Source organism: Pezoporus occidentalis, unplaced genomic scaffold (genome assembly GCF_034315485.1).
Source record: "Pezoporus occidentalis ecotype Australia unplaced genomic scaffold, CSIRO_AGI_Poc_V1 ctg40, whole genome shotgun sequence".
NCBI lineage: Eukaryota > Metazoa > Chordata > Aves > Psittaciformes > Psittacidae > Pezoporus > Pezoporus occidentalis.
In genome coordinates, this window is record NW_026915725.1 from 692746 (window position 1) to 705027 (window position 12282).

At 38.5% G+C, this 12282-nt stretch overlaps 1 protein-coding gene across 3 annotated transcripts in view; it reads right to left on the reverse strand.

The window, feature by feature from the left end:
* Nucleotides 1-110: 110 nt before the first annotated feature.
* Nucleotides 111-12282, reverse strand: part of ACBD5 (acyl-CoA binding domain containing 5) — a 29230-nt gene continuing 17058 nt past the window's right edge. For all 3 annotated transcript variants that reach the window (XM_062633550.1, XM_062633549.1, XM_062633551.1), the window contains 7 exons: nucleotides 11460-11657; nucleotides 10642-10748; nucleotides 8391-8667; nucleotides 6860-7059; nucleotides 5144-5194; nucleotides 4759-4868; nucleotides 111-1713 (listed from right to left, as the gene is read on the reverse strand). In XM_062633550.1, the coding sequence (XP_062489534.1) occupies nucleotides 1701-1713; nucleotides 4759-4868; nucleotides 5144-5194; nucleotides 6860-7059; nucleotides 8391-8667; nucleotides 10642-10748; nucleotides 11460-11657 (956 nt within the window). In that variant the 3' untranslated portion in view covers nucleotides 111-1700. The remainder of the gene's footprint in view (nucleotides 1714-4758; nucleotides 4869-5143; nucleotides 5195-6859; nucleotides 7060-8390; nucleotides 8668-10641; nucleotides 10749-11459; nucleotides 11658-12282) is intronic.

Genomic DNA, 12282 nt, shown 5'->3' on the forward strand with positions numbered 1-12282 from the left:
CAGCAGAACTTCCCTCCCAGCACAAGCTTTGTTCAAGCTTGTTTTTGGTGCAGCTCATGCCACAACCCATGTCTGGCCCACAAAACCATTGGATTGGTATACAGCAGCCGTCAGAGAGGTTCTGACCATTTTATTCTTTAATTTAGCTTTACAGTAAGAAAATCAGACAAGGGAAAAAGTAACTAAAAAAGAAAACTGCACTTAACTAAGAACAAGATTAAAATTGTTCTGGTAAAACAAACAGTTAATTCTATGATTACATTTTTATACAGCATAGTTTGTATGAAAAATGTTTTCCAAACTAGAAAAGATTTTCAGGAAGGACAAAAATAATTTTCCTCAAAAATTATTTGTAATATCTAGTCCAGGTAGAGAATTAAAGCATATCAGTAATATGGAGACATTTCTGAAGACTCTGATCTTAAACACGGCTTATGTAATGATGTAATTCTTCATAGCAAATCAATGCCTTTTTCTGTCAAATCTAATTTTAGTGAATTTCCCTTCTCCAGAGATTTAGACAACTTGCTTATATATTAATTTATTTTAAAATTAAGTGTAAAGCATGCTTTGATCAAGTAAACTTCACAAAGTTGTAACGCGGTATATTGGGTAATAAATACTCTGTGGAAAAAAAAAAATCAGCACCAAAATGAGCTGAAAAGTTTTCTTTTGAAAGAAAGTAGAAGGATAAAAGCGAAGGAAATATCAGAACTGGTATTTTTTATAACGTGGCTTGGGAAAAGTCCACAATAGATTGAGGCAGTTAATTAATAGATTTATTAATCTATTAAATCTTACTTTAGTTTGACATAAACTGACAACAGAAAACTTAGAGTGCACTGAGCTTTTTAAAACCTTAGAGCTATACTTACAGCATTAGCTTTCACCTCATTTTAAAGCACCTTGTGCCTAAACTATATTTCAGTTAAAACAAGCTGTCATCAACAAGAACACAATTCTCAATGTTACAAACGTAAGGCGCAGCCCCTTTACATGGGTCTCTTTACATGTGGTACCACACTTGGTTTCCAACTTGTATTTGACAGTCCTTCTCTATTAATGGCTCTAACTTGTGAGACACGTACCAATTACCAAATCTCCTTTGCAATCTTTAAGGAGAAACAAAGGATCTAACTTCAGTTCTGACCACTTTGCATGGAAGTTTGCCCCACTCTGGTTTAGCAGCAAAAATAACCAGTTGAATTCGTCAGAGCTATGTTGTGTTTTCCCAACAGCTTACAATGTATTGAATTCATACTTTGTTAGTGCTTTCATCTGGTAGAAGGTAACCCGGTGGAAAAACAGGCAGGGATGTTGTTGTTGTAAAATTATTTCTATGTTAAAGTGACAGTGTACATATTTTTCACTTACTCTTTTACAAAGATGATGTTCTCTTCATCGTCTGACAGCAGCAAGACCAGTAGTTTCTGAAGGCCCTTCCACAAGCATATTCCAAAATAATTACTGTTCATACAGTTTTGAGGATGAAATTATTATTAAATTTATTTGTAACCTAGGAGCTCTGAATCATTCAAGTTTGAATAATGTTAGTCCTTAAATGTTTAGCTCAAAGGCAGTACAAAATATTACTGTAACAGAAGGAACTTCATCCCAGATTCCAAGATTCTGTGAGACTTCAGAATTCCTGCACTTTTCAGGGCCGTCTTCTAAAAGTCTTTAAGCAAAGTCATGAGTTCTCAGTTCAGTTTTCTAGAAGAGGAATCAAATATACTAGTTTAATGTACCTTCACAAAGAAAATGATTTTGCATCTAAAAAACCCAAGCCTATTATGGCCACCTGTGAATGACTTCCCATCTATTAAAACACAAAAACACTGCTTAAAGATACCTGAAAATCTGCCCTCTGAGGTTACAAAACTATCTGCAAGGGTACTGAGCTGGCCCAGCTTACACCGAGGAGCACGAAGTATCACTAGGAATTCTGAACTGCAGATGAAATTCCTCAGGTCAGTCCCTGACCACACCCGTCACTGGTTTGCTAGCTCACAGCAGAGCAATGCTTACAAGTTTCCAGTGACTCCAGACACTGTGCAATCAGAATGTTCTAAAATTGTGAGCCAAATCTAAACAAGTCTCTGTTATTATTAAGAATACATTTCTATCTGTGGTCAGGTTTAGAGCCCTTAGGTTTTTGAGGTTTTCTCAGTGAAGGCTCCAGTATGAGTACCCAGATTTTCAGCATTAAGTTCCCTGTACAGGAATAAGGTTAAGAGGCTCAGAAAACCTAAACCTTGCAGAAGGGTGCTAAGAGTGAGCTGAGCTGCCCATTCCCAGGGAAATGAGCTAAACACAAAGCTGCTGGCTACAGAACATTTCCTTCCACCAGTTCGATGGAATTTGCTCCATTATGCAGGAGAATTCAGGTCATGGCTCCACAGTGAGAAAACCCCACCTCGTAGCAGACTAGCTGAGGACAGTTCACGTATTTAAAACCAATAATACATGGATGTGCTGAACATATGCACTGTGTACATGCGTTGCCTAAAAGCTGACACACCTCTACGGAGCATAAGCTGAAACTGGCATTGGGGCAACACATAAGGGCTCTTGTTTTGCAATTCCATTTTCTGTCTAAGTGTACTTGAGCAACTTCATACCCACTGCCAAGAGATGGGAAGGTGGTGCAGGAGCAGATGATAGTCCCTAAATTCTGGCTATGGGTAGATTTATTCAGAAACCAAGAGGAAAGCTGAAGAACACAGAAACTTCCTTAGCTGCTTCTGTTCCTGAAGCTCATCTCATGTTAATACAATCCATGAATGAGTAAACAAAACAAGGACTATCTGGTGCTACGCTATCTCTGTGTCTCATGGAGATACTGGTATTACTGTTAGTGGACTGCGGTACAAATCCTGTTGTCCAGAACTCACAAAGAATGTCGATAAATTGTGGAGCATTCAGGAGAGAGCCACCAGAATCACCCCGAGACTGGAAAACAGCTTTAAAATGCGATTCCAGTTGTTCCAACTGTTTTGTTCAAGCAGGAGATTGAGAGATGACCTGGTGATAGCAATAAAGTACCCACAGAAAACACATCATGGGCTCTTTGGCAAGTAGATGAAGTTCTAGGAAAACCCAGTGGATGAGAGGTGAAGATAGAGAAAGCCAAGTAAAAAGAATGTACCATGTAGTCATTTCAGCTCTGAGCCATTAGAACAATATATTAGAAAAACTGCTGGAAAATCTGCTTTTCCAAAAACTGATTTCTGACTGAATCTGTGAAATGACTGCGAGAGCTACAGAGGTCAGAATGGATGATCAAAAAAAGTTGTACAAGACCAGCATACTATTGAGAGAGATTGAACATGGCCATTTGAAAGCTATTAGCTAAACAACACAAAAGTTCATAGGAGCTTCATGTAAGATACTAAAACAAAAATAGTTATTGATTCTAAAAACCTTTGTCCTTGCTGATGAAATTGAAATCTTCACTTACCGGTGCAGAAGATAAGGAAGATGTGTTTAAGTGCCTGAAAGCCCAAGTGAAATCTCTGGTTTCATCAGACAGTGCAAGTTACACCAACGCTGTTGAGGACAGCTCTGAGACAAGGTAACTCCCCAGCAGCCCTTGTGGACATTGTTTGTTTACATCACCATGGGCTGGGCCCAGATGGTGGTGACTGACGAGTGACAAAAGTCTAGTTGGAGGCCAGTAATTAGTGGTGTGTGCCAGGGGCTGATACTGGGTCCAGTCCTGTTTAACATCTTTGTTTGTAGTCTGGATGGTGGAGCAGAGTGCACCCTCAGCGAGTTTGCTGATGACACAAAACTCGGAGGAGTGGCTGATATGCCAGGGGGCTGTGCTGCCATCCAGAGGGACTGCAATAGGATGGACAAACGTGCTGACAGGAACCTCATGAAGTGCAAGGGGAAGTGCCAAGTCCAGCACCTGGGAAGAGCTTGGCAGAAAAGGACCTGGTGGTCCTGGTGAACAGGAAACTGAACGTGAGCCAGCAACATGCCCCTGTGGCAAAGCAGGTCAATGGTGCTGGTAAATGTTAAATAAGAAAAAGGTGACAGATGTGACCCTGCAAAGGATTTGATAGGAATAAATTTTCTAATGGCATAAGGGGACTGAGGAGTCCAGGAACAGTGAAAATGGCTCAAGAGGATATTGGGAGTGGCAGGGTCAAAGAATGTCATGGAGACACTTGAAGCTATCAAGCTTAACCCACTTGTGCATACTCCTGCATCATGTTTCACGGATTTAACCTAAATTGCCACATATACAGTATACCACATATAAAGACCAATTAACCACTACTTTCTTAAGCTGAGAAATTTTCAAGGCAAAGAAAACATGTCGCTTCCTAGAATTCCCAGCTAGTGGAAGGTACTACTAGCTTCCAGAATTTCTTTTTGCACATTTGGCTTGAGTTCTTGGGACTTAAACATACACCTTCCTATCATAACCATACCAAGGACTCTACAATCTGTTTTAGCCTGGTATCTTCAGAGCTACGAGTCCCTGATACATACAATGGAACATTAGGCAAGGTGTGTCCTGAAACTCAAGGAAATAGGATTTATCAAAGCAGTTATTATCAAGCTCCTAATTTCAATACCGACCTGATGTTTCAGATACACTGCCAAAGCCTTATTGAAAGCATTCCCTTGCACTCTTCTTCCCATTAAGGCAGTATTTTATGTCCTGTCTCAATAACACAATATACTACATATTGGTTTCAGCAGCTGAAATACAGTATATATGCCCTACTGAATGTGTGTCTTTACCTTCGCTTTCTTTGAAGATACACGTGTACCAACCACTGAGCAATAAACGGCCATACAATAGCAAAAGCTAAAACACCAGGGGAGATTTCAAAGGGCCACCATGATGGCTTCTGAGGGAAACAGAAAAAATTCCAGTCAGCAATCTGTGTGCACATACCCAATACACATGTGTACTTCTCAGTTACTGCAAATGCTGCGGGATCAAAGTAGAAAATACTAGTAAGATCAGAAAAGAAAGGTTAATCTATCGAATACCTTCTTCAGACGCACATTATTATCTCACAAAGTACAAAAAGCATGTATCAAGAGCTAGATATAAAATATTAATCATCTTTTTTACCATTCACACTGCTTTTTACAAATAGAAAAAGCAATATTTTATTACCTTGACAGAGGAGGCGGGCTCACAATTTGACTGTAGTGTTGCAAATTTTGCCTTTAAATACAAACAAAGGCTGGTAAGTATGAAAAAAGAAACTGCAACCAAATTTTTTCTGCTTCAGAGAAAAATGAGAATATGAAGTTTTTCATCTCATGAAGGCTTTGCAATCTGTATGTATCATAGAACCACCCCCATACAACCCCCTTTCACCACTTAAGTTTCCCGTACTCTTTCTGGCATTTTTATCACATCTGTGTTAAAAAAATGCGTTAAGTGTCACTCACTGGGCCTCTATACATTTTTTCAAGGCCCCCCTGCCCAACTTGTCATTGCAACCTTCTCAACTCTTGTCCAGTCCCAGCAGTTGCAACCCAGAGTAGAAATCCCAGTAGCTTAATTTGCACAATTACATGTTTCAGCACCGGTCTGTACAAAGTCAAAAGCACTGGGTTAGTCTGTCCTGAGCTATAGCTACAGGCATGTCTAACAGGATAAAGGAAAGAGAATCTTCCAGGCAATCAAGAAAGTGAGAAGTACCAGAAACTTTTCAAGACTATTCCCATAAACTCTTGTGGTGTTTCCACAAAAACAAAGCAGTCAGTTTTCTAGGTCTTTCTTAATTTATGTTAAGTGTGAAACAGAAGCTTCTGTTTCTCTTTAGGTAAGAGCAGCAAGCAGAGCATGAACTGCTGATGAAGGGTCTTCTACTATTTCATCAGAAAGATAAAACCAGTCTATTCTTCCCCAAAAGGGTAGTCAGGCATTGCAACAGGCTGCCCAAACCCACATAGACGAGGCCCTTAGTGCCACGGTTTAGTGTTGGACTTGGCAGTCCTGGGAAAATGGTCAAACTTGATGATCTTAAAGGCCTTTTCCAATCTAGTTGATTGTATGATTCTATATCCAAACATCAGATGCTTGAACAGTTGTGACAGAGCAAAAACATGGTTTTACTAAATCCTTTCCCTAGTGGCCTAAGATTTGGAGTATATGCATCCCATAGGATACTTTATTCTCAGGTAGATCAAAATATCAGGAAGTCAAACAGAACCAAACATTTTTATGTTCCTGGTTCAACCATATTCACAGCATATTCTGTTCTTCTGAATATACAGTGCTTCTATTGAAACAGAAGGAAAAAGAAACACTACATCAATAAATATCTACACTTGCTTAAGACTTCTTTTGCCTATTTCGTATACATGATGCGAAATTCCAAGAAAGCTGAATTGCTTGATGGGGAAAGAATGCTATGATGAATCAGTCTTTTGCTAACTGAAAGTGGAACCAGAAGTTCTACCTGCAAACATTTACCAGTCTGGAAGATTAATGTAATTTCTCACTTCCTTTGAAAATGCTTTGAGATCTACTGATGAATAAATTACCATGTATGACATTAACTACGGAATCTATATATAATGACTGTGTAATGTGTATAAATAACCACGGCTAAGATTACTCTGATCAGAAATGAGTAAAATAATGTGTGGTTAATTCCTAGCTCAAAATACATGGGTTTGTTCACATGTATGAGTGTCCTGAATTGTGTTCCTGAGAATAGATACCAATAAGGAATTTTAAGTTGGAATCAACTACAGAATACAACTGAAATGTCTTCACAGTTTATGAAAATATTGTTTGAAAATTTAATCTGAAAAAGAATAAAAATATCAAAGGAAATTTAATAGAGAGTAATCAAGTAGCTTCAATGAATAATACCTGTGATGCTGTAACCGTCTCCAACATATGCAACCTCTGGAGGACATTCTGCATGTCTTCTTGCAACCGCATCAGCACTACTGCAATCTGTTCATTGAGGCTTCCCCTGGGTCCCCTCTCCGATCCCCAGCGCTCTCCATCCCCTCCACTACCCATCTGTCCACCTTGCAAACCATCTCCTAGAGGCTGAAGTCTATGCCCTGTTTTGAGGGACAAAAAAACAGATACATAAACTACAGAATGGACTACCAATTCCACTGAAAATGTTTGATGTTAACAGTTCAGTTTTCTCCCTCCCGAGCTGAGTGTAGCGCTCTTAATTACAGGCTGTGTTCAGACAGTTCAAAAGCACCGGGAGGTCACTGCACCATCATCTGAGGGGTTTCCCTACAGCCTCAGTGTGACAGTATCGTTCTGGTCCTGGAACTGCATAAACATTTAGCAAAAAATTACTAATTCACACCCAGTCAAGTTCAGCAATAAATTCTGCCCTAGTGAAAAGGAAGTAAAATCTGTCTCATTATCAAAGGGAGGTGTGTTTTAAGCTTGGCACAGTCTCCAGCTGGAAAACAGCACCAGAATAGAGTGATGAGAAAAAATGATTGTTTAAATCCTACAATACTCCTTTAAATTACATAGGTCTAGTATGCACACATCAAACGTAAGTAAAACAACAAAAAAAGAGGAAGATGGCTAAACTATAATATGTTCTTCATAGTTTTCAACGTAAGTGTTATATTTGGATTTTCTTTTTCATTTTTTGCATCTGATTACATATAAGCGCCATACAAAAAGGCATGCTATATATAATAAAATACTTTCTGGCCTTTTTTTTTAGTACAACTTTATCTTTGGCTTTACAGATGATACTACTGGAATATGGTACTGCTCCTAGGTAACAGTATTAGAAGTATTATGGCATTAAAAAGAGCAGAGGCCCAACATAAATTGAACATCTGGACTGTTATGTCACTAAGAATCATTAAGTTTTAAATATCATAATAGATGGTATCAGAATCACTCAAAGGTGTGGCTAACATCCCAATTTACAGAAAACAATATGTCACTGATACCTATCCAAGATGTTCCATGATTTCAAATAAGAAACAAATACCTGTCTATATTTTCAAATCAAGAGGTATAAATGCACATGCATTTAAAAATAAATATGCAACTTATAAAGAAACTCTTCTCATGCACAGACAGGTTTTAAAGATCATGTTTCTACAAAGACAGGTGCCATTAACAGCAGCTGGAATTTAAGGGAAGCCAAAACAGAAGAACCCAATATGCTTATATACAAGACCTCCATAGCACAAGAAAATCCTTTTGTAATACTTACTATGAATGAAATAAATACTCTGAAGATAAAACTGATTGCTACCCACTGTAATTAGGATTTTGTTATCTATTTTTACTGTGAAGGACAGAAGCACTACATCGCAATGGACAATGCTGACAAGTGCTTCTCAGACACCAGTAACTTACAGCAGTCAGGCAAGTGGGAACACAAAAGCAGTGTGCACAGTACCTCTCCCTCTTCTGACACTGTAGAAATCTGCTTTATCTCCACCCTTCTTCTCCTTGTGAGGGCCCCCATTACTGGCTTTGCCATCTTCTCCTCCACACTTGACTTCACCTTGCTCTTGAGCTGCTCCTTCTACAGTATTTCCAGGCTGATGATTCTCATAAGTCATGCAAGTGCGGTTTGGAAAATCTGTATTTTCTAACAGAAGACTGTGATCTACATCCAAGAAATGGGATGAATGCTTTAAAGATCCTTTAGCTGATGTGATGGTCTCCAAGGGCTACAAATTAACATTAGCAAGCCATTAGATTCTGTAAAATGTGCCAGGTAACCAACAAAAAGGAAGAAGCATCATCTCTAAGGAAATAGTCCACCCAAAATTCACACTTTTTTTTTTTTTTTAACAGAGGCAGTAGACTGTGCTTACTATTGTCTAAATGTCTTCAGATTGAAAACGTATTTGAGGCAAGTATGCTCAAAAACATTGATACCACTTGGAGTTAAATATATTTCCAAGATACAGTAATACTCATTAATCAGTGAAATTGAACATTAAGATCTAAAAATGCTCAGTTTCCCCTTTTAAAACTGGCTTTGCTTCCTAGACAGGGAAGTGGTATCCCAACTTGGATTCCTGAGCCACATGGTTAAATGTCACGTGTTATTAAGAACCCTGAGTAGGCAGTGTTTACACCCACAGCAGACAGATCACGTTGCTTATGATCAACATGTTCAAAACAGCTTGGCTCCACCCTGTGCCTCTCACCAAACAAAAGGAAGGCACAGAATTCATCAACGTCTCACTTAAAACCAGTGCTACTGTAGGAAGATATTAAAAATGGATGAAATATGCGTTGATCAGGTCATGATTACATGTTCTGCAACAGGACTGCCTTAAGGTGGCTCAAGCAACCCTTTGTTCAGCACAAGCACAAGCACTTGCACAAGTATATGCTTAAGCAGAATGGGAACCTCAGATAGCTGACGAATAACTCCATGAAAAAGCCAGAATGACCAAAAGAAGGGGCAAATAAATGGAAACTACTGCAAAGTCCTGTTTGTCAGACAGCAGTTCATAAAAACTGGATCATCAGAACTGAAAGTCAGAGTGCTTACTACAGCTTTTCCAGTAAAAAGCTCTAGTTAATTCTTTAAATGAACCTCTTCTAGTTTGAATTAATCCATCTGTATTCTACTTGTATATTTATTTACACATACCTGAACATTTGTTATTTTGTTCAAAACCAGAAATTTTCTCACACAGGTTGGGAAATTCTGACAGATTATCTGTCCACTTCAATTAAAGAATCTCAAACAAGCTTGAACGATACACAGGATGATTGGGAAATCACCCAGATCAGAGAGCTTGCAGCACTTCTACCAAATCAGCTTTCCCAACATGATTCACTACTGGGTAAAATTTTGATTTGCTAAAAGGAATTTTCTAGATCCTCAGGGAACAGCCGGACAACAGAATGATGCAGTATCAGTGTGCTTACTGGTCTTTCCAAACCCATGCATCACTCATATATTCATCCCCAGAATCAGGAAACTAGGGGTTTGACTACAGAGTCCACGCTTAAACTGGACCTCTGAAGAAGGTCCAGGCAAGTAAAGTCAACTAAGACTGCAGTTAATACAATGAGCAGGAGCACAAGTTCAGTCAAAAGTAAGCCAGCACAGTTGGTACCCACCTCTCATATGAAAGTTGGAGATGTACATTATGGCTGAAGAGAGAACAAGAGAACCCAGAAATCACTGTCATCTCCCACTTCTCTAGACCTAGGCCACTTTCAGGCACTGGCCTAGAGGCCACTTGCTAAGTCTTACTCCTTATTTATTCTTTGAAACAGATACAGGATTCATCAGGCCAGAAAAAGAGCATGTAAAAAGCTCATTGTTACAAAGACACTACTTCTCAGAGATAGCTGGATTCTGGTCCCTGCATATATTATGAGACCCTAAATTCATTTGTGCACACAGCCTTTAGTTTCTTTGTACTGTTGGTTTGTTGTATTTTCTCCTCACATAAATTCTCTGAGGGAAAAGATAGCACAGCTTTTAGATCAGTAGTAACCAACTTGTAAAAGATTGATGACAAAAAAAAACGAAAAACAATAGTCCAAGCAGGAGAAAGGTATATATGAGTTACCTCATTCACCTCTGCATGTCCAGGTTCACCTGATAGACAGGAACCTGTTTAAACATAATCACACCACTCTCAAAACTACACCTAGGAATACTAAACCCCTACCTCTTCTAGTCCAAGTTGCTCCATCGAGTCACAATAAACTTCACTGTCTGAATCACTGGTTAAGTGCTGAGTTGCTGAGATCTCTTCATTACTCTCTTCATTTGCACCTGTACAGAAAGGACATACTAACACATGCTTTGTAAATGTGAGCCAAGCCTGGCAAAGAGGAAAGCAGTAAATTAAAATGCCTAGGTGAGCTTCAACTCATGCCCTGTTTATCTACAACTGTCATGTTAAAGTTAGATTCTGAATAAAGTGGTTATATTAACATAGGAATTATATAAAAGTTTTACTAATTGGAAAACTATATCTCACACTGGCACTTGTGCCTTATAGGCTGATAATTTTACCTTGCTGATTTACTCTCCTTCCTAAGGTCAGTATAAAGCAGTTTTGCCTGAAACTATCAGTTAGCTTTAAAATGTTACATTTAAGACATCAGTTTCAACAAACTGACATGTATGATGTGTTCAACCTTTGAAAATGACAAGTAAGATATTAGTGCTTCTCATTTTACTACAGATTAACTTTCAAAGGCAGGTACTTGCATTGATAATATAATGATTTCAAAAGAAAGCAACTGTATTTCTGCGGGTTTGAGCCCGTCTCTGAATTCATCTCTCTTTCTGCAGGAGATCCTAAAAGAAAGCCTTACAGACTTGGTTTTTTTTTTTTTTCTCAAGTATTCTTTCTTCGTGTTTCTACAACTGAAAGGCACCATTGATGGTCTCTGAATCCCAGGATTAAGCTTTCAAGAAAAGAATCCTTTTCCATGAAAAATATGTGCAAATGAAAACATAGTCTTCCAGGGACAATACCTTGGTGGGTGCTGTTTACTATTTCTAAGCTTGGCTCAGTTTTCTTTATTTCTTCTTCTGGGTTCAAGCCATTCAGGGCAGATTTGGTCTGGATGCCATTCTGCATATCTGTGATAAGGCTGTCCTTGTAATTGCCATTAGTAACAACACCTTCGAAATCCTTAGCATCTGCTGATTCTGGTTTCACATTCTTATAGTCTGTAAAAGAACAAGAAAACCTTGCAAATAGAACGCTATGCCTGCAATACTCAAAATATTTCTTCAAGTAGCTAACTCTGATGGACTAAGTACAACGTATCTGCAGAACAAAACAGATTTGCATTTGCAGGGATTGTTCTGTTCTTGTAAAAAGTGTAAATATCAAGTTTAACTTGCACAAAGAGCAGATGATATTTAAAACAAATGAACGCAAATCCCAAGTAGGTCTCTCTGATAAATTAAATAATAATCCTCATGCCCTTGGAGGTAAAAACCTGTACAGAATTCTAAATATATCATTTCATTTGGTTTTCACTTGATGTTGGTTTTCCTCAAAACTCTTTATGGACCCCCTAAATGAATCTCTGAAAGTTCTGTTTTATTTCTTCTGAAGAAAAAAAAGTGATTTTCAATTCTACTGTTACAGTCCATGTATCAATTCACAGCTCTCACAAACAGCACTGGCATCAAAAAGTACAGGGTATAGACTTTTAGCTAACCTATTGACAAGACTTTTTAGCCGAGTCAAAAATTGTATGGCATAGCTCACAGATCTTTACTAATTCTGTACTAATTCAGGTTGAGACACTGCCATTTTTTCACACATACATCTGCATGTGTTTGC